Genomic DNA, 23,423 nt, shown 5'->3' on the forward strand with positions numbered 1-23,423 from the left:
ACCACCTGTGAAGAGACTCCTCTGCAGGTAGAGAGCCGGGGGCTCCACCCAGGATTCTTACACTGGTCCTTGAGCTTTGCGCCATGTGCACTTAACTCGCTGTGCTACCGCCCGACCTCCGACGTCCTTATTTCTTAAAGAAAAAATCAAGTAGACTATGAATGTTCCTGTTCTCTATTAGTGCTTAATTAATAGAACAATACTCCCAGATTAGGCAGTTTAAAATAACTGTTTTACTGCTGGAGAGGTGGCTCAGCAGTATAGGGTCTGCCTTGCATGCATGCTTGGATTCACTCCCCAGTATCCCACTGAGCAGCAAAAATAGAACCTCTCTTATCCTATGGTCTTGTGTTTCCTGCTGAGGCTCACGTGGGGTGACTCCAGCCAGGAAGTTAAGCTTACCAAGACTCTATCACTAGCTCAAGAGACTATGTGATAAAGAAAAGAGACTCGGGAAAAAAAAAAAAAGAGACTCAGGGAGGATTCTGATATGAACACTCTGAATTTATTCAGTGGGCTTGGGTATATATAGAGATTTAAATAAAGAACGTTTTTCAAATATGTCAGAAATTATAGGTTTCTTAAAGGTCAGCTTGCTCCTATGGTAGGGGGCTGGTATGACAAGAATTGATGTGATACATAAAGGTCAAGACAATTATTCTCCATGATGCAAACAGGTTAATTATCTAAAGGCATTTGAGAGAAGCATAGGGGTTAAACCAGTAGGGTGACATAAACAAGATAAACAAGGCTTGATGTAAATCATAGATATCAAAAACCATAAGGAAATAGTGTTTTGAGGCTTCATTGTCTGGTGTTGAGGAGGTGTTTGATGGAGTGTGTTCTCCTTTATGATCAGAAGGTGAGGTGAACTTTGAGTAAATGAACCTTAAAGCAGGCAGCCATGTGGCCTGCTGCTAGCAGAGAGAAACTGTGGGATTTCTGTGGGCTTGAGAGTCTTACAAGGGGAAAAAGAGTCCGGGAGACTTTCCTCTTGGCTCATCTCTATAAGAGAGACTAAGAAGGGGGTGTCTTTTCCAGACCTCCATCCAAGGATGGGGGGAGTTTTCCCTAAGCTCTACCTAGCTTTCACATAGTCCCACAGTTTCCATTTAATTAATTAACTAATTAATTAAAAAAGAAAAGAAATAAATAAGGTATAGTTTTGTATATAACCATTACCAATCACTTAATTTTTTTTAACCAGAGGGCTGCACAGCTCTGGCTTGTGGTGGTACCAGAAATTGAACCTGGGACTTTGGAGCTTCAGACATGAGAGTCTGCTTACAAAACCATTATCTACCCCTGCCCCCAATCACTTCTGATTCTTCCTTTTTCCCTATGGCCCCTGGAAATAAAAAAAAAATCTACTTTCTGCCTCTATAGATTTGCCTATTGTGGATATTTGACCTACACATAAGCATACAATATGTGATCTTTTGTAACTGACTTCTTTCATATAGTATAATGTTTTAAAAGTTTATTTATAAGGTTGTAGCATGGATCAGCACTTCACTTCTACTACTGGATAATGTTCCACTTTATAAATACAGCCTCACTTTTTGAAGAAATGTAGTAAAACATACATGACATAAAAATGTCCTGTGCCAGTGAAATAGCTCACTTGGATAACATGCTGTTTTGCCATATGTTCAACCTAGCTTGCAGCCCAGCCCCTACCTCACTGAAGGAAGTTTCATGGCTGTGGTTCTCCCTCCCCCATTTTTTTATTTTTATTTTTTTATATTTGTGACTGGAAAACTCAATTGGTATAGCGTAGGACTTACGAATCTAAAACTCCTAGTTTGATCCCCAGGACTACAAATATTTAAGTGGTACTCTGGTTCTGGCTTCTCTCTTTTTCATGTGAATCTTTGTTTATTTACAGAACTTTAAAGTAAGGATTTAATATCAATAGTACTGAATATAATTTAGTTATTTTTCCCATGTGTAAATTTTTTACTAGTGATTTAATAATGATTAACAAGATTATAAAATAACAGGGGTGCAGTTCTACACAGTTCCCACCACCAGAGTTCCATATCCCATCCCTTCCACTGAAAGCTTCCATATTCTTTATTCTTCTAGGAGTATGGACCAAAGATCTTTAAGGGGTACAGAAGATGGGAGGTCTGGCTTCTGTAATTTCTTCTCCACTGAACATGGACATTAGAAGGTCGATCCATACCTCCAGCCTGTTTCTTTCCCTAGTGGGGTAGGGCTCTGGGGAGATGGGGTTCCTGGACACATTGGTGAGGTCGTTTGCCCAAGGAAGTCAGGTTGTTATCATGGTAGCATCTGCAACTCTGTGGCTGAAAAGGGCCCATGTATATTCGTATTTAGCACAGGAGCCTGTGTAACCTCTGTATCCCTGTCAGTCCATGGTTGCATCTAGGAACATGCTAGGCTGCACTCATTTCGGGACCAGTCTTCCTGAGGGTTTTTGATGTTGTTCCTGATGGAGATGACTAGTGACAGTGGAGAGAGGGATCTGTTAGAGGTCTAGGCACATCATATCTATGCCTCCAATTGCTGGGGCTCAGTCCTGGCACTACAAATCCACCACTTCTGATGTCCTCCCTCAACCCCACTTTTTTTTTTTTAAGAAAGGAGACATTAACAAAACCATAGAATAAGAGAGGTACAATTCCACACAATTCCCATATCCCTATCTCCACATCCCACCCCCTCCCCTGATAGTCTTCCCATTCTCTGTCTCTCTGGGAGTATGGATCCAGGGTCATTGTGGGTTGCAGAGGGTGGAAGGTCTGGCTTCTGTAATTGCTTCCCCGCTGAACATGGGCGTTGACTGGTGGATCCATACTCCCAGTCTGTCTCTCTCTTTCCCTAATAGGGTGGGGCTCTGAGGAAGTGGAGCTCCAGTACACATTGATGGGGTCGTCTGTCCAGGGAAGTCTGGTCAGCATCTTGCTGGCATCCAGAGCCTGGTGGCTGAAAAGAGTTAACATACAAAGCCAAACAAATTGTTGAACAATCATAGACCTAAAGACTGTAATAGTGCAGATGAAGTGTTGGGGGTATTCCCTGCATGCTCTTGTGTACTTCTGCTTTCAGGTATATATTTTTCCCCTAGTTTATGGGCACGGGTGAACCTATGCTCTATCTCAGGGAATCTGGACCATATCTAGGTTTGGGGACTTTAATGGGGAGTGGAACACCTGGCATGGAATTAGAGAATACTATGAAAGTGAAGGTCTCACCCAAGTGATGAAGCTGAAGGGTTGTCATTCCACACCTGAAGTCTCTGGTCACAGTCTGAAGTGAAGCATGCTGGGGTGGCACTTGTTGTGTTGATTAGGTTGCGATCTGAGGATGCAATATTATTTGATTTGAATTGAGAGCAGCATGCAGAAAAGTGGGCCCCACCCTAAGGTTCCAGGACTGGGGGAAATATAGACTCTATAGTGGAAATGTGAGGTTCCTGTTGTCTTAGGGTTCAAGAAGACAATGGATAGTTATTGTTATCATCACATTATTTGGTGATAGGGTTAACTTTGGAAAGTCCCTTTGATAGGGTTTGGGGTATAGTACCCAGCATCTTGTATTTAGCTGTGCTATTGGTTGCTTCTGTTCTCCCTGGTCTAGGCTTTTGGGAGAGAACATATCAAAGACAGCCTGTGTATTAAAAAGATTCGGTCTGTGTTTTAAGAAGTTCTAGACATATCATCAGTTTTTTGCCTCTCATATTAATTAAATAGTGGTTTATATAATGTTTACACTTTAATAGGATTGTACATAAACACCACTCCCACCACCAAAAGACTGTGTCCCATCCCCACCACCCACCCCCACACTCCCACCCTCCGCCGTGCCGGGGAACCCAATGGCCACCCTCCCCTTCACCACAGTGTTTTTACATTGGTGCCCTGCTCTCGATTTAATCAGATCCTGCTTTTAGTTTCCTTTTCTGTCCTTCTTTCTCAACTTCTGTTGATGAGTGGGGACATCCCATACTCATCTTTATCTTTCTGACTTAGCTGACTTAACATAATTCCTTCTAGCTCTGTCCAAGATGGGTCAGATAAGGTGGGCTCATTGTTCTTAATAGCTGCATAGTATTCCATTGTGTATATGTACCACAGCTTTCTCAGCCACTCATCTCTTGTTGGGCACCTGGGTTCCTTCCAGGTTTTAGCTATTATGAACCCCACTTTTTAAAAAAAATTTTAATATTTATTTATTCCCTTTTGTTGCCCTTGTTGTAGTTACTATTGTTTTTGCTATTGCTGTCTTTGTGTTGGATAGGACAGAGAGAAATGGAGAGATGAGGGGAAGACAGAGAGGGGGAGAGAAATACAGACACCTGCAGACCTGTTTCTAAACGGGGCTCTAACTGGGATCCTTATGCTGGTCCTTGCGCTTTGCACCACCAGCACTTAACCCACTGTGCTACCGCCCAACCCCCCCCCCACTTTTTTTTTATTTGATAGGACAGAGAGAAATTGAGAGGAAAAGGGAAGATAGAGAGGGAGAGAGATAGACACCTGCAGACCTGTTTCACTACTTATGAGGCATCTCTGGGGAGGTGAGGAGCAGGGCTTGAACCTGGGTCCTTGCACAGGTCCTTATGCATAGTACTATGTGCACTTAGTCAGGTACACCACTGCCCAGTCCCCTCTCATGTGAATCTTTATCTCTTATTAAATAAACTAAGTCTTTAAAAATATAAAAGTAGGAGTTGGGTGGTGGCACACCTGGTTGAGTGCACATATTATAAAGCATAAGAACCTAGGTTCAAGCCCCCAGTCTCCACCTGCAGGGGGAAAGTAAACAGAACAAGGGATATAAAGCTTTAAATAAGGCTGTCAGGGTAGGTGTCACTAAGTAGGAGTGAAATTCAGAAATGAAAGGGGGGGGGAAATGCATGGAGAAAAACCTTTTGGGCCAGAAAGATAGTGAGGTGGTAGAACACAGTACAAGAGATCCCAGGTTTAATCTCCAGCATCAATAGCCAGACTTAAGTGCTACTCTGAATATATATGTTATTTTTGGGTAGAGACAGGAAAATTGAGAGTGAAGGGGAAATAGGAGGACAGAGAGAGAGAAAGAGAGATACCGATAGCACCGCTTCACTGCTTGTGAAAATTTCCATCTGCAGGTGGAGACGTGGTAGGGACTTGAGTCCACAGCCTAGCCCATGGTAATGTGTGTGCTGAATCAGATGTACCACCACCTGGCCCCTATTTTTTTTTGTACTGGAAAGAGCTTTTTCTTTGCCACCAGAGTTGTTGCTGGGGCACAGTGCCAACAGACAAATCTATTGCTCCCAGCAGCCATTTTTCCTTTTATTTATTATTTTTTATTCGATAGAACAGAGAGAAAATGAAAGGGGAGGGAAAGAGAGAGAGAGACACTTGCAGCCCTGCTTCATTGTTCCTGAAGTTTCTTCCCTGCTCAACCTCAGGTTCTTGTGCATGGTAACAAGTGTGCTCGACCAGATGTGCTACCTCCCAGCCCAGAAGCCCATTTCTGAAAAAAATATTTTAAATTTAATTTATTCAATTTGATGGGATAGAGAGAAATTGAGAGGGAAGGAGGATGGGGGAGCACCTGCAGCATTGCTTCACCATTTGTAAAAAGTGTTTCCCCCTGCAGGTGGGGACCAAGGGTTTGAACCCAGGTCCTTATGCATGGTAATATGTACACTTAACCAGGTGTACCACCACCTGCCCACCCCCCAAATTTAAAAAGCCTTTTAAACATGACCTTTAGATGGTTTGTTACTTGGACCTGCTTTCTCCATCCTCACTAGCTTAAACACACACACACACACACACACACACACACACACACACACACACTACATTATATAGGCTACACACAAACATTTGCTATATACACTACACATATACATGCTCTGTCTCCGCACTAGGACCAGGCTCAAATATGCACATACTCTCTGTGCCCCACACAGCAGATGTATAAAACCACTCATCTTAATTATAAAATAGAGGTTATGGGAAAACATGAAATAAATAGTAGCTCGTGGAATACATACAGCAGTCTTAGCCAGTATTCAACTCCAGCACCAAGCTTACTCGCTGATCACTCTAGATCATGTGCAGGTGAAAAGGCAGCTAGAGCTAATCCACTGCACCCTTCACTGTCCCAGAGTGGGACAGTGGCACCCATAGTGTCGCACAGCTTTATCTGTATATTAAGGCCAGAAGTTGTGTAGCAACAATATTTTGCACATGTGGTCTTTTCCTGAAGCCTCAAGTTCCTCTATTGAGAAATGACTGGTTAGATTTCCCCTCTACCAACTGACCACGGATGAGCTGAGCACACAAGTTACAGGACCCCTTGCCCATCTTTGCAACACCTTTCCAGACAGGATATTCTGTCCAGGGGCTCAAGAGTGTGTGTTGGAAATATGGGGATGAACTCTGTTGTTCCTCAGGAAGAGAGACACCCACATGCTGTCCAAAATAAACAAACAAACAAACTTGAGAGACAATCTTTTAGAGCATGACTTTGTTGACTGGTATGAACAGGAGCTGAGACTCTGAGCTGCACCCCCATTCTCTGCTGGGAGCTGGGGATGGGTGCTGGTAGCATGGAGTCTCAGGTGGCTTAAAAAGAAAAGAATCACTTTAGAAATGTAAAGCTAAGATTTATAACTATAACATACATGAGGAAGTTAGAATTAAGTGTGGAGGTCATCAGATTATGACAAAGCCAACAAAAAAATGGTCAAGTGAATGAAGCTGTGTTGCAAATTCTTTGAATGCAGGAAGGAGGGTAGAAGGAGGGGTGCATTAGAGTCTGCTTGAATCAAGATCAAATTCTCTCATTCCTGACTCCCAAGGTGAGGGAATTACAGAGGGATGAAAAACTGTACCCCAAACAGCCAAATACCCTGGCATTAGTAGACCTCCCCTTTTCCTGTTGTTTCCTCTGCAAAGCAGCACAACTAACAGGAACCAGTTTCCCTCTCAGACCTCCCCATAGTGCTTGGGCCCTAGAATCTTTTCCCAAGGCTACCCCCAATACTCTACTCCTCTTTTATTTCCACTGTCTTTTAGATTGAGCCACTTTGGTCTGTATTTTTCTCTGAGAAGCCTCATTAATAGGACCACTGGCAGAGTTACCAAATATAGCCAAAATTTAAAGTATGATTACAAGTCCTCTAACTCCCAGAAAACTTCTCAAGCAAAAACCAGAGGGATGAAGTGGACAGACAATACACAAATAGAAATACTAATAAAAGTGGGCTGGTGGACCTGAAGGTGGAATAGGTAGCAAAGCACAAGGCTCTCAGGAGCTTTTAGATGAAAGCCCCTATGTTTGTTTTTTCTCTCCTCCTCCTCCTTCTTCTTCTCCTCATCCTTCTTTCTTTCTTTCTTTCTTTTTTTTTTTTTTTTACCAGAGCACTACTCAGTTCTGGCTTATGGTGGTACAGGGGGTGAGCCCGGGACTTTGAAGCCTTAGGCAAGAAAGTCTCTTTTACATAACCATTATGCCGTTTTCCTTGCCTATACCATTATGCATACCAGCCAGGAGCTCCACTGCTCCTGGAGGTCATTTTTTTTCCTTCTGTTAACCTTGTTGTTTATCATCGTTATTATTATTGTTGTTATTATTTTTGGATAGGACAGAGAGAAATGGAGAGAAGGGAAGACAGAGAGGGGGAGAGAAAGACACCTGCAGACCTGCTTCACTGCCTGTGAAGCGACACCCCTGCAGATGGGGAATCGGGGGCTGGCACCGAGATCGTACTCCGGTCCTTGAGCTTTGCACCATGTGCGCTTAACCCTCTGTGCTACCGCCTGGCTCCTGGCTCCTGAGCTCCCATGTTTTTAATTTCTGTCACTGTAGGTGTTAGTAGTACTTTGATTCTCTCTTCTCCTAATAAACCTTAAAAACAAAACAAAACTTTTTTTTTTTTTTCCCTAAACTACAGCCCTGCTCAGCTCTAGTTTATGATGGTGTCAGGAATTGAAACTTGGGACTGTGGAGCCTCAGGCAGGAGGGTCTCTTTGCATAACCATTATGCTATCTATCCCTGCCCAACAAAAAATACATTTATTTCATTTTAATGAGAGAGAAATACAGACAGAGACCAGAGCACAGCTCAGTTCTGATTTATGGTGGTATTGGGGGTTGAACCTGGGGGTCTTTTGCATAACCATTATGTTATCTCTCTAGCCCTAAAGGATCTTTTTGTTTTTTAAAGACAAACTACTAAGAAAAAAGTCTACTACCATCCCAGTAATCCAAGAAATATAAATTAAAATTACAACTGTGTTACTTTTTTAGCCTATTAAACTGGGAGTTTCTTAAAAAGAACGACTATCCGGTCCCCACCTGCAGGGGGAAAGCTTTGCAACTGGTGAAGCAGGTCTGTAGGTGTCTCTGTCACTCCCCCTCACTATGTCCCCCTTCCTTCTCAATTTCTGGCCGTCTCTATCCAATAAATAATAATAACAATAATAGAATGACTATGTTTAAAAAACAACAACAACTGGGGTCCAGGCAGTGGCGCACCTGGTTAAGTGCACACACTACAACATGCAAGGACCCAGATTCAAACCCCTGGTCCCCGCCTTCAGGGGAAAAGCTTGAAGCAGTGCTGCAGGTATCACCATGTCTCTCCTTCTCTATCTCCCTATCCCCTCTCAATTTCTGTCTCTAATCCAATAATAAATAAATAAATAAGAAAGTAACCTTAAGAAAAGAAAAACAAGTGGGGCATAATTTCTTCAATGTGTTCTTAGTTCGTTGCTATTATGGTCATAAGATCATCTTTGCAATTTTCAACTCGAGGTATGTTACGATTCGCCTGACTTATTACGAGGAGCAATAAACATTTTTATGATAATTGAGGCGTCAAATGTAAAACACTAAAAGGCCACAAAGAATGCTGGAGGGAGGCCCCAGTGAAGGTGACTCTGGCCCCGGGCGCCGGCGGGCTCTGGAGCTGGAGTTCAGGAAGGGTGCAGGAGGGTGGGTGCGCCCGTGGCCGCGGGAGCAAGTAGCCGTGGGAACCACAACTCCCAGGCGCCCGTGCGCCCGCCTCCCCCCCGAGCATGTGACCGCGCCGCTCGGGTCGCTATCGATCGTGGGCGGCGACTGCGGGGACTGGGATTCGGGACCCGGGAGCCCGGAGCAGGGAGCGAGCAGACACGGCCCCGCGCCCGCCCAGCGTACTCGCCATGCGGGTGAGTCCCGGGCCCACCCAGAGACAGATTCAGGCGCGGGGTGGGCGGCCGGGCGGGAGCCCTCGAGGAGCGGTCCTCTGCACCCCCAGCTGGCGGCCGCCCCGGCCCAGGGCTAGCGAGGTGTGTTGGCAACATCACCTCGGCGGGACCCTGGTCTGCGGGAAGAGACAGTTGGCCGGGGATTTGGTGCTTTCACTTCAGCCTCCTGCTGGGAATAATCTGGTCGAAGCGCAGACTGAGCTCCTGTGGCAGTGTAGGTGCAGGTGCAGATGCAGCTGTAGGTGCAGGTACAGGTGAAAGCCGATCTGACCCGGGACCCCCTGCCCTGGGCACAGTGACTCAGAGAAGATCCCTGGAGGCGCCCCTGAAGAGGGAAACCCAGGTGTTTTTCAGTCTGAACACACACTCCTGCATCAGGTCTTTATTATGGGGCTGAGGGGGGGGGGGACAGAAAAACAAAAATCCTTGAGCCAGTTCTTGGACTTCGGAGTTAGAAATAACTATCCAGATCAGTTTTTCTTGGTAGAGTTCACCTGTGCTGGAAAGAATGACAGCTTGCAGTACTCGTTGGTTTGTTTTGTTTTTTAAAGAAATTTTAAAGAAATAATGAAGTTGTGGTCCGGGAGGTGGCGCAGTGGATAAGACATTGGACTCTCAAGCATGAGGTCCCGAGTTCAATCCCCCGCAGCACATTTACCAGAGTGATGTCTGGTTCTTTCACTTTCTCCTTCTATCTTTCTCATGAATAAATAAATAAAGTATTTTTTAAAAATAATGAAGTTTACTTCACCCCATGAAAAATGCCTTGATTGTGGTCCGGGAGGTGGTGCAGTGGATAATGCTTTGGACTCTCAAACATGAGGTCCCGTGTTCAATCCCCGGCAGCACATGTACCAGAGTGATGTCTGGTTCTTTCTCTCTCTCCTATCATTTCTCATGAATAAATAAATAAAACTTAAAAAAAATGCTTTGATTATCAAGTCATTCCATCAGAAGCCCACCACTAGCCACCTCCTGCCTGGCCGCTAGTAGAGGCATAGGAAGCACTTGTACAGAGTTCCTCAGCCAGTCTGGATCCAGATAGACACCTTATTGTCCTTCTAAATACTCAGGTTTATAAATAAGGGGACTTTTCTCAAAGTTTAAGTGGCTTGACAAGAGTAGATAAGACAAGTTGCACAGATTCCTCTCACCTTATATTAGCACTTCCCCACACAGGGTGGGGCCTGAATAAAACAGATAAATTTAAATCAGCTGCTGGGAGCTGAGCCTTGTAGAAATGGAGAATTCAGATTAGAACCCTGCCCTTGCCTATCCGACCACAGGCCTTCTCTTTGAAAACTTCAGCCTTAAGTCAAGGTTTGCAGATTTGAAGCTTTTCCTTCAGTTGAAAAGGCAAGATTGGGTGAGTCTCTTTTCCTCCTGAGCTTGTCACCGCTCAGTGACTTGGAAACAGGCCCTCTGTGTAGGTCCTTCCAGCTTGGGACATATTGGTTGCTGGTTTTCTCTGGCAGCTTCTTGCTGCTCCTACTTGAGCTGTCCTGGTCACTTGCCTCCTAAATTATAATAGGTTAAGTGTTTCCCAGGGGGCTTTGTCCCATGCACACCCCAGCTGCTCCCCCATGCCTCAGTCTGACTGTATATATTCATCTGTTCATTTATCCCCCCCCCCACTAGCTTCAGGGGCTTCTTCCTAACATAACAAACACGTTTTTTTGGTTGAGTAGATTTCACTGGGTGTTCAGGTCTATGGCAAATGCAGGTTGGCACTTCTGAGAGCTGGCCCTGGCCCAAGGATGAGAGAATGATCCTAGTTATGAAAACTGATTAACTAGCCTTGGGACATTCCAGTCATGCCACCTGCTTTATCAGGTGCATTCAGAGGAACGGATGATGCACCCCCTGTCCGGGACCTCTCCCCCACAACCCTGCAGATTTCTGCTTAACTTGCATGAGTGCAGCTCTAGTGTACATGGTAGGATTATGAGCTTGTTTAATTTTATGTATCACTAATTTATGAACATTTTGTCATTTCAACAAATATACTTTGAAAACTTGCCAAAGATATCTTCTCTTGCATAAAATGTGATTTTATTTTTCCTCCCATAGCTTTTTATGCATATCAAGTACCCCTCTATACTAAATAAAATAAACAGCTATTTTTATTTTTTGCTTATCAATACACTTTTTTTTTTTTTCTTAATTTTGACCACAGCACTGCTCAGCTCTGGCTTATGGTGGTGCTGGAGATTGATCCTGGGACTTTGGAATCTTAGGCATGAGAGTCTGTTTGCATAACCATTATGCTATCTAACCCCGTCCTCCATACATTTTTTTTATTGTTGTAGTTATTGTTGTTATTAATGCCATTGTTGTTGGATAGGACAGAGAGAAATGGAGGAGGGGAAGACAGAGAGGGGGAGAGAAAGACACCTGCAGACCTGCTTTATCACCTGTGAAGCGACTCCCTTGCAGGTGGGGAGCCGAGGGTTCGAACCGGGTCCTTACACCGGTATTTACACTTAGTGCCGCCTGCACTTAACTGGCTGCACTACCGCTCGACTCCTGATACACTTTAAAAAAATTTTTTTTTAATTTATTTATTTATTCCCTTTTTTTGCCTTTGTTGTATTGTTGTAGTTGTTGATGCCGTTGTTTTGGGATAGGACAGAGAGAAATGGAGAGAGGAGTGGAAGACAGAGGGGGCGATAAAGATAGACACCTGCAGACCTGCTTCACTGCTTGTGAAGAGACTCCCCTGCATGTAGAGATCCGGGGACTCGAACAGGGATCCTTATGCCAAGCCTTGCACTTTGTGCCACCTGTGCTTAACCCACAGTGCTACTGCCCGACTCTCAATACACTTTTTTTTTTTTTTAACTGATTGCCTATTTCCATTTTCTTCTTATGAATTCTTGGATAAATTTTCTTTTAGGACTGAATTTCCTCATCTGAAATGGAGTTGAAGGTAGAGAGGGGCTGGAGTTGAACCAGATCTGAGTCTTCCTTTCCTTTTCTTAAGATTTTATTTCAGTGATACACACACACACACACACACACACACACCCCAGAGCACTTCTTTCTCAGCTTAAGGTAGTTTAGGGTACTTAACATGGGAACTTGAAGCCTCATGCAATGCATGAAAGCCTTTTTTTTTTTTTTTGCCTCGAGGGTTATCTGGGGCTCAGTGCTGACACTAGGAATGCTGCTCCTGGTGGCCATTTTTTCCACTTTATTGGATAGGACAGAGAGAAATTTGAGAGGAGGGGGAGGCAGAGAGGAAGAAAAATAAACATCTGCAATGGGACCAGGTGGTGGTGCAACATGTCACAGTGCACAAGGACCCGGGTTCGAGCCCCTGGTCTCCACCTGCAGAAAGAAAGCTTTGCAAGTGGTGAAGCAGGGCTGCAGGTGTCTCTCTTTCTCTCTCCCTATCTCCCTTACCCTCTCAATTTCTGACTGTCTCTATCCAATAAATAAAGATAATTTTTTTAATCTTTTTTTAAAAAGATAGTCATCTGCAGACCTGATTTATAGCTCATGAATCAGACCCCCTGCAGGTGGGGAGTGGGGGTTGGAACCTGGATCTAGTGTTTAGTACTGTGCGCTTAACTGGGTGCACCACTGTTTGGTCCCCTGAAAGTCTTTTGGCATAAACATTATATTGTTTCCCCAGCCCAGGTCAGTTTTTCCACATTGAGTTTCAGCCGAACTCAAACCTCTCTCCCTTCCACCTAGAACCCCATATTCTGTAGTGGACTTACAAGGAAAATTTGGCTTGCCAGTGTCCTCTGGAAACTCTTGAAAACGGGACTAGAAGCTCTTTGAGAAATACTGTTTCTTACATTTGAAGGTTGTTACAATAGATCTTAAAAAGTTCTCACCATGAGAAAAAAATTGCAACTATGTGTGGTGATAAATTTACTATGGCAATGATCATCTTGCAATATATATTGAATCATTAAATTGTACACCTGGGGGGCTGGGGTAGTGGCACACTTGGTTAAGTACACATATAACAATGTACAAGGACCCAGGTTCAAGTCCCCACCTTAAAGGGGAAGTTTCAAAGTGGTGTAAAAGTGCTGCAGGAATCTGTTTCACTCTCCTTCTCTTTTTTAGAAAGAATTTTTTAAAAAAGATTTTATTTATTAATGAGAAAGATAGGAGGAGAGAGAAAGAACCAGATATCACTCTGGTACATGTGCTGTCAGGGATTGAACTCGGAACCTCATGCTTGAGAGTCCAATGCGCCACCTCCTACGCCATTCTTTTCTTCTCTATCCCCCTTCCCTCTCAATTTCTATCTATCCTATCAAATAAAAAAAAATGAGAAAAATTTAAAAATTGTACACCTGAAATTAACATGCTGTATGTCAACTAGATATTCATAAAACTCACCGGGAGTTCAGCAGTAGCGCAGCAGGTTAAGTGCAAGGACTGGTGTAAGGATCCCGGTTCGAGCCCCCGACTCCACCTGCAGGGGAGTTCCTTCACAGGTGGTGAAGCAGGTCTGCAGGTGTCTATCTTTATACTCTTCCCCTCTCTGTCTTCCTCTTTCCATTTCTCTCTGTCCTATCCAACAACAATGACATCAGTAACTACAACAATAAAACAACAAGGACAACAAAAGGGAATAAATATAAAAAAAATTTTAAAAAAAGATAAAATTCGCCTATGGACACTCCTCCTGTGACATTTAAGGATCCTAATATTTGATCATTGTCTTAGAAAGTTGAAGGTTTTGCAAGCTGTCCCTGAGGCCCTGGGAGAACTATGGTGGTTATCCTTGAGATTGTGGGGACACAGAATTTTGGTGATGGGTGCAGTATTATACAACTGCTGTTACCTTATAATCTTGTAAACCACTAATAAAAATTACTTAAAAACGAACATTGTAACATCAGAAGAGAAAAGGAGGGGGGAGGAGAAGGGAGGGAAGAGGAGGGGCGGGGAAGGGAAAGGGAGGGAGGAGACTTTGGTCAGCTGATACCAACTCAGCCAGTGTTTCCTGAGCCTGGTGAGCACTGACTGTGTGCAAAGCTACCTCTGCTGTCTCTGAGACACCTGGGAACAAGAGGGGACTTTCCCTTTCTTAAGAGGATAAGCTAATGGTTCTGGTTTTAAATTTACCAGTTTTGAAGTCCAGTGTGGGTGGGCATTTAGATTCACCATCCAGTTCCCATCTTCCCTTCCCTTTCCTGGGGATGTGAAGGCAGTAGCAGACTGGGATACACTAGATTATCGACATTCAACCAGGCCCAGATTTGAATCCCAGCTCTACCAGCTCACCCTGTAACCTTTAGCAAGTCACCCTGATTTTCCTGAGCCTAGTCTCTGCAGTTTTCCTTCTTGTGGGATAAGCCTAATTGCCCTTTTCACATTGTGAAATGAGATAATCTTATTTTGTGAGATTTTCATAATATGAAAAGCCCTTGATGCCACCCCTAACACAAACTGCATCAAGTGCTCTTTGAGGCAGGTATTCAGAGGCAAGTATTGGCAACATGGTGGCTGTATCCAGGAGGTCCCAGGTCCAATCCCTGGCACCACCAATAGCCAGAGCTGAGCAGTGGTCAATAAAATAAAATAAAACAAAAAGTGTTCAGATTGGAACTGCATGGTTTTTGCTACTATTTTCAGTCTTTCCATAAAGGCTGTAAACTCATCAATGACAGACATCTTAACCTTTGTTCATATTCTGGGTATGAACTGGGCTCGGCCAGTGTTTAGTGAATGAGTGAACAGGTGCAGATTACAGATTGAACATGGCTGCCCCAGGGCCCCTCCATGATAAACATCATTGCAGCTACCTGGCCCCTCCAAGACAAAGAGGACTCCATGCCCACTGCCCATGGCCTTTCCTAAGAAGAACTGGTTTTGGAGCAGCAGTAGAATAAATGATGAGGGTCCTTGGGGAAAGAGGCAGCAGTTGTCCCTGAGTCTGATGTTTCTCCATGGGAGTTGGATGGCTCAGACAGGATTTCTCCACATGACCTGAGAGTACTGTGACATCCCAAGGCTGCTTGTCCCAGTGAGTTTGAGCACCCCTCTCCCCACCACACACGCACACACACACACATACTTCACTGTCCCCTGGTGTGGGGCAGCTGTTAGAACTCTGCTGCTGATCAAGTACGGGACTTTGGGAAAGTCCCTGTGCCATCTGGCCTCATTTGGCTCTAATGACTTAAACCCAGTGACCCCATATTTCTGGGTCTTTTTCTGGAGCTGTTGGAGAGTGTGTGAAACATGAGCTGTCCTAACCATCCTGTGATACAGACTCCCTTCTTTTTCAGATGCATTTCTTCTTCTCAGATGAGGTGGTGCTTCTGTTCGATTTCTGGAATGTCCACAGTCCTGCAGGTAAAACTGTAAAGCTCTAAGATATAGCTTAGGAAGGCTGGTAGATCCAGGGCAGAATCTGGGCTTTTAGTGTTATACTCTGTGGACATTTGTGTGAGCCTGACTCCTCTTGCATAAAACAGTGAGTAGGAACCTCATATTTATAATTCCATTTACAACTGCTGCCTTTCAGATTAGGAAGGTCTCCATTATCTCTCAAAGGTCCAGGGAAAGGCAAGGGATACCATTTTTCCCTTCTATTTCATGGAGAGGAACTGAAGCCCAAGCAGGGGAGATTTATACTAAGTCACCCATTAAGTAAGTAAGTAATACCTGACTAAATCAAGGCCTGATGAAACCTCCCATATGCAAAGTTCATTCTTAAGCAACTATGGCCACCTTGAACCTCAAATGAGACACTAGTATGAAAGAGAGTAACAGTCTTTTGACTCAGAAAAGGTGGTGTTGGGCACTAAGTCATAATGGAATTGTTTCAACTTAAACAACTGCATATTAAAAATCCATCACTGTAAGTATTGCTAGTGCAATAAATTAGGATTGTTCTTATAATGGATTACCATGTCAGTAACTTACTGCAAGAATAACCTTGTGGGTTAGTACAACAGTGCTCATTTTATTAAATGGACTGGCTCAGCTAAGCAGGCCCTACTCAGTCACATGCTGGCATAGTCAGACTGAAACTGGAGTCTTGAAGACTTCCTCTCTCCTGCCTGTGATGATGCTAGATATTAGCTAGGGAGCTCTGTGGGGGATATGGCTGGACACCTACATGTGACATATGGCCTTGGCTTCTCTGTGGCAGGGGGTTGAGTTCCAAGACCAAGTGATTATCTCAAGAGAACAAGGTGAAAGTGCATGGGATTTCTAAGACTTAGCCTTAGGATTTAGAGCATCATTGCCATCATATTGGATGAGACCATCATAAAGGTTTTTCACAGGTTAAAGGGAAGAAATACAGTGCTCACTACTTTATAGCAGGAGTGTTGGCATCGTAAGAGGACATGAAAGAGGATATAGTGAGGTAAACCTCTTTGGAAAAATGTAATCTATCACAAATAATATGAAGATAGGTCTCTGTGAACTAAGGGGAACCTATATATGAGGTACAGTTAAATGATGTCAGATACAGAAGAGTACACAGATAAGATACTGTCACATTTATTTATTTTGCTGAGGCTTTATACCTACAGGATTCTACCACTCCTGGTGGAATCCTGTAGGTATAAAGTGTTTATAGTGTTATTTTTTTTAAGTTTGGACCAAAAAAGAGAAGGGGAAACGAGGTGAAGAAAGAAAGCAGAAACAAACCACAGCATTGCCCCACCACTCATGAGTTACAAGTGCTCTAATGTGGTGGCCATTAAATATTTGTAAATAATAAAGTATGTGTTCTACTAGGTGAGCCATCTCCTGGCCCCCAGATGATGTTATCTAGATAAATAGATACATTGACCACCTCTGGAACACTACACAGGAAATTGCTAAAAGGTTGCTCTGGGGATGAAAATGGGTTTTGGAGGACTAGGGTAGAAAGGCTTTTACACACACACACACACACACACACACACACACACACGTATATATAGATAATTTATTTATTACTGAATAGAGACAGAAATTGAGAGGGGAAGGGGTAATAAGGAGGGAGACACAGAAGGACACCTGCAGCCATGCTTTACCACTTGTAAAGCTTTCCTCTTGCAGGTGGGGACCAGGGGCTTGAACCCTGGATCCTTGTGCACTATAATGTGTGCACTTAACCAGGTGTGCTACTACCTGGCCCCAGGCAGGAAGACTTTTCACTGGGAGTTCTGCTTAAGAAAGCTTAATTTGGGGTAATTTCTTTATAGTGTTTAATTTTCACTGTATGTGTACAACTACCTATAATTTCTTGCACCAAAAACTTGCACCTTTTACAGACAATTTCCTCCTGGAGTCTAGTAAAAATACAGCTGGCCCATGCAGTATCTCTCTACTTCTAAGATAGCAGTAGCAATTAGCAGTTAAGTTTCACATCAGCTATACTAAGCACTTAATATTTTCTGTAATGACTTAATAATTTTCCTCATTATAAAAGTAATACAGAAAACAACCTGAGGAAAGAAAAGCCTCTTTATCCTAATTTGCTGAGATGACTGTAACTGCCACTATTTTGTTGCATCTTCTTTCTCCTAGGATTTTTTGCATATATGCACAAACAGGAATTTGCTACATATACTTTTCCATTAACAGGAAGTCATAATAGAGATTTGTGCTGCCTGCTGGGACCAGTAGTGTATGACTCAGCCCTCAGCCAGGTGGCTTCTCTCCTGGCCTCAAAATTCATATCCAGTGGGCTAACCCTATTAAGAAGGGCCGGGGGCGGGGGGTTGTGGTGGTGCAGCAGGTTAAGTATACATGGCGTGAAGTGCAAGGACCAGCACAAGGATCCCAGTTGGAGCCCCTGGCTCCCCACCTACAGGGGGGGGGGGTCACTTCATAAGCAGTAGAGCAGGTCTGCAGGTGTGTTTCTCCCTCTCTCTGTCTTCCCCTCCTCTCTCAATTTCTCTCTGTCCTACCCAATAGCAATAACAATAATAACAACATGGGCAACAAAAAATGGCCTTCAGGAGCAGTAGGTTCATGGTACAGGCACTGAGCCCCAGTGATAACCTTGGAGGCAAAAAAAAAAAAAAAGAAGGGCCAGAATCTTGTAACCCACTAATAATCTCTCTCATGCATAAACAAACAAACACACAAACAGAATGGCCAGAGGATTGAGGCTGGGCAGTGGTGCACCTGGCTGACTGTACATATTACAGTGCTCAAGGATCCAGGAGGGGAAGATGACCAGAGGGCTCTCTCTGAACTCCAATTCCATCAGGACTCAGAGAAGAGGAAAAAGGAAGGACATTCTGAAGTAGTGATAGGTTATATGTGACTTAGGAAGGAAGAGAAGGCAGGACTATAGAAAATATGAGCAAATATATGTAAATACAAATAATTATAGAAGTAATAGTCAACCTCTGTGACCTTGGGAAAACTACTGCTGTTTCCAGTGTAGGGAATAGGGACACAGAACTCTGAGGGTGGGAACAGTGTGGAATTATACTTGTTATTTTATAGTTCTGTAAATCAATATTAGATCACACACACCTCAAACCTGCAATACAGCAGGTATCTCTTTCTTTCCCTCTCAATTTCTCTCCCTGCTCCCTTTCAGTTTCTCTCTGTCCTATCAAATAAATACACACATAATATTAAAAAAGAAAAAAGGACCAGAGGATTTAAGAGACAGTGAAGTTCTGAGAGGAATATGAGTGGGGCAGATGATGCTTATGAGGGGTAGGCTGGCATGGATTTCAAGGGAATGGGGGGGGAGTGCTCATCTGACACCTGTGTCAGGCCCCAGGGAAGCTGCCAGAAGGGGAGTAGTGCTTGTCCATCCAGGTTCTGTAACCCTGCTTCCTTTGACAGGCATGGCCCTTTCAGTGCTGGTGGTCCTGCTGCTGGCTGTGTTGTATGAAGGCATCAAGGTTGGTAAAGCTAAGCTGCTCCACCATGTTCTAGTGAGCATGCCTACTCCCAACAGCCAACAGCTCACTGTGGAAACAGACCAGGATTCTGCAAGCTCAGACTCAGCTCCAGCCAGCCGATCCCGCCTCAGGTAACAGGCTTGGGTAACGGGCAGAATAAACCCCATAAAGGGGAGCCCACTCACATTCAGCCTGGGAGGTAGGCTGGGCCCAGAGGGCATTAACCCCATTTCACAGAGAGAAAGTTAAAGCTCAGAGAAAAACTAGGTTTTGACCAAGTGTTTACAGTTAATAAGTAAGAAGGCAGACCTTTGTATAGTCGTCTTAGTAGTAAGGAGAACTAGAGTTCATGTCACCTGATATCCAGGCCAGACTTCTTGCTACAAACAACCACCTAATGAGGCTTAGATTCTGAGAAGTTTGGTACAGGCTGCCTAGCTACAGGGGTGGACAACCAGTCTTACCAGGCTTCCTTTGGTCACTGTGACAATCTAAATGCAGGATGGGCTCTGCAGTTGTACACACACAAATGATAGGAACTGCTGTCAGCAGCAATCCACAATTGTGGGAGAAGCCCCCTCACTCACCCCCCAGTAGGGCAACTTAGGGTTATCGTCTACCCTCTTTCCAGTCCTAGTCTTCCTATGCTAAGTGATTATGACTTTTCCATTACCAGCCACCCTACATCGGTGTCTCAAATATTCACAACTTCTTTGCAAGACAGGTATTCTTATGCCTGTTTTATTGAAGAAATAAAAGCTCAGAGAGCTAAAATATTAATGTTAGATCAAAGTTAGGAATAGGCTTATCTAGGGACTTATATGGCACCAGAGTCAATGCTCTTCCCATTTTAATACTGCCACACCCTATAGATTCAGGGCAGAAAAATGTCTTTTACTGATGATTTTATATTATCCTTATATATCACTTATCATCATTTCCCCTTTTGCCTAAGATGCTAGGAAGCTCAAAGTTAAAAATGGTGGATTATCTTAGTCTCCTTATACAAGTCCTCTTCTTTATCAATATTTTTTATATGGTTCCTTTAAAAAGATATCTTTTTGGGCTAAGCGCATTACTTTTAAATAAACTGGTCCTGTAACACAGTGGTTCTTTCTACTCATTAATTCTCAAAATCCAAATTGTTGCCAACATTAACTTAGTTCTTTTTCTCTCTTGTCTAGGTGGTTTTTGTGTCACTTTGGCCAGTCCCTACTTCACGTAATTCAGGTAGTCATCAGCTACTTCATGATGCTGGCTGTAATGACCTACAACACCTGGATCTTTTTTGGTGTGGTCCTGGGCTCAGCTGTAGGCTACTACCTAGCCTACCCACTTCTTGGCATGGGTTAGCTGTTGAGGGCTGTGCAGGCACTGAAGGCTAGTGGGGCTGAGGCTTCTTCTTCAGATATTGTATTGCCAACTCCACATTTCCTCTTTCTTCTGATGGCTGTTCCTCATCTCGCACCCAGCTCCTGGAAACTTTCAGCCAAAGCCAGCACTTCTCCCTGGAGTTTGGAGGCCATGACAACTGCCTCTTCTTAGCCAGCCTGCACAGGGCCCAAACCTAGTCTTGTGCCCTAACAAGGCTGCTGAGACCAAAGGGAGGATGGAAAGAACAGAACCCAGGCGCAGAGTTGCTGAGCGCAAGCTGACTTATTTTTGTAACTCAAAACTTAAGAATTTCCAAAGATCTTCAAGATGGTGAAATGGTTCCATGTAATTAAGGATATGGGACCTGGATACCCTCTGCTTTCTTGACCTGTGCCTTATCAAGAGAAGCATCTGCCACTGACCTTCCTGACAATTTTCTCCTTTGAAGACAGAGACCCAAGCTGGCTCTTCTTTTCTCACACTTAGGTTTTTTGTTTTTGTTTTTGTTTTTTTTACCAGATCACTGTTCAGCTCTGGCTTATGGTGGTGCAGGGGATTGAACCTGGGACTTTGGAGCCTCAGGCATGAGAGTCTCTTTGCATAACCATCATGCTATCTACCCCTGCCCACACTTCTGTTTATGGAACACACAAAAGATCATCTCATCTGTGGATCATATTAACAAAAATTGTTTTCTTTTTTTAATTTTTCCCCACTGAAGTCCTGGCTGGAAACTTTGCATTAGTACAAAACAAAATTTCTAATGATTTTATTCAGTTCACGAGGGATGTGAGCATCTGTTGGGAACCTGTTGGCCCTTCCTGGATTAACAGTGATAGTAGACTAAAGCAAAATAGGACTATCATCCCAGGTTCCTGACTTGTCCTCTGGATAGAGAGATCTCCTTCCATCATACTACACTGCCTGCAAGTGAAAGACACCGAATGGTTTTATGTGTCTAGGGAGCTCTTTGTGGCCTTATTGCCCCATCTCACCCTAATCCTCCTCCCATGTAGAACACACCAATGCATTGAACAATATGCAATCTTTAGCATTCTCTATTACCTACTGCTCACCTATAATAATCTGGTGGGGAAACGTGATTCATTCACTTAAAATACTAAGCAGATCATGGGGAATAGAGAGTGAAGATGCAATAAAAAGCCAAACCAAAGCCTTACAATTAGATAGATAGAATTCTTCAGATATTTGAACCTCTTTGCTTTATAGAAAAGAAAATTAAGTCTAGAGAGAGAATAATCACTGGTGTATACATACTGTCATACTTCTACTCAAGAACCTCATGAGATTGAAGATAGAAGATCTTAACCTCTGTGAACTAAAAATTAGAAATACATTTAATAGGTATACATTTTTATATAGTCTTGAGACCACTCTGCTGGTTTCTTTTATTCCAAAAGTAAGTGGATATAACCCTTTTAAAAGCTGCAGTTTAAAAGCTGAGTTTAAATATGGTAATTTATTTGACTTCGTTTTGTTTTATTTTGTTTTGCTATCAGTGAGACTTCACTACTCTGGGCCTGCATTTTCAGAGAGACAGAGGGAAAGATACCATAGCACTGAAGCTGCCCCTAACACAGTGGGGGCTAGGCTCAAACCTGGGCACATGGAAAAACAGGCACACTATGCAAGTAAGCTATTTTGCTGGCTTATATATATATTTAGTCTAGAGATTATATGGTTATACTCTGTAGGCATTTAATGCCAAGTCACCGAGGTAGTATATCCACCCCCCCTTTTAATCTTAACACTTACATAGTGTTTATTAGTGTCAGGCAGAATATTTTCTAAGCACTTTATAATATTAACTCATTTAATCTTCATAACAATAGAAACTACTGCTATCTGAAGAAGCTGGGAGCTAGCCTAGGGTTCAAGCCCTGGCACCACAGCATGATAAGAATCTCTACAGATGGTGGAGTGTTATTGTAGTGTCTCTCCCTTTCTCAGCCTACAATAAAAAGAATGAGCAGGAGCTGCCCCACAAATGGTGGGATCACACGAGTGAGGGCCCAAGTGCTGGAAAAAAAAATCAAATCAAACCAAAAGAGGCTAAGGAAAGTTAAAGTCACCCAGCTGTTAAGTAGCAAAGCCAGGTGGCCTCCTTCCACCCTCTCCTTGTGTCTGCTCTTCTTCAACTCAGATGAAGTAATGTGGCTGGAGGGTAACTGTGTAAGACCACATGGAAGCCAATGGGGCAGGGCTATGACCACAGATCACGGAGACTGAAAAGCCTGTGCTCTGTGTATTTTACCATAATAGGGAGAAATTTGATTTCAGATGATCTTGGATAGGGCCTGGATGCCTGTTTGTGACAAGCATATCGGTCCCTCTCTCCAACTCAGTGATGGTCAGGCAAGGGAGGGAATGCCGCTGAAGTGGCCAAGAGCCTGGCACTGATCAGGATCTAAATCTTTATTCTGCTGCTACTAGCTATGTAACCTTGAAAATGTTACTTTGCTTCTCTAATCCTCATTTTCTCCTCTATAAAATAGGGGTTACTGTGTCTTCTGCAGGGAGTTCTGGCAATGAGACAGTCTAAGTGTTAAACAACAGTGTTTGTAAAATAAGGAAGTCTAATAAATGGTTGCTCTTAGTGGTCTTCCATCCCCTGTATTGAAGACAGGCTCAACACTGTTATCACAATGGATTATGTCTGGTGAGATTCCTATCTTATGTTTTAAATCAGGGAATATTTTTATTAAAATTATTCTGCTTACTAAAAACTGGTTGCATGGTCTTTGGAATAACTTAAAAAAAAAACACACACACAACTTTTTCTCAATACTGTTCTTAAATTCTATCCCTGAGTTTATAAGGAATGAAAACTCTCAAAGTGATGAAAAAATCCCTCGGGTAACATGATGGATAACAACAAAATGTCGGCATTCCCTCCCCCATTAGCCTTCTCTGCATGGTTTCCTAGGGCATACAACTAAGTATGTCAAGATAAGGCTACAGGAGG

The 23,423-nt window shown here is 43.4% G+C and overlaps 1 protein-coding gene across 1 annotated transcript; it reads left to right on the plus strand.

The window, feature by feature from the left end:
• The first annotated feature begins 9,042 nt into the window (after positions 1-9,042).
• SLC31A2 (solute carrier family 31 member 2) lies at positions 9,043-23,184 on the plus strand. The gene is made up of 4 exons (XM_007526759.3): positions 9,043-9,182; positions 15,482-15,548; positions 19,005-19,194; positions 20,248-23,184. The coding sequence occupies exons 1-4, from the start codon at positions 9,177-9,179 to the stop codon at positions 20,414-20,416; spliced, it is 432 nt and encodes a 143-aa protein (XP_007526821.2). The 5' UTR covers positions 9,043-9,176; the 3' UTR covers positions 20,417-23,184.
• Positions 23,185-23,423: the final 239 nt, after the last annotated feature.

The sequence above is a fragment of the Erinaceus europaeus genome, chromosome 10 (assembly GCF_950295315.1).
Source record: "Erinaceus europaeus chromosome 10, mEriEur2.1, whole genome shotgun sequence".
In the NCBI taxonomy this organism is placed as follows: domain Eukaryota; kingdom Metazoa; phylum Chordata; class Mammalia; order Eulipotyphla; family Erinaceidae; genus Erinaceus; species Erinaceus europaeus.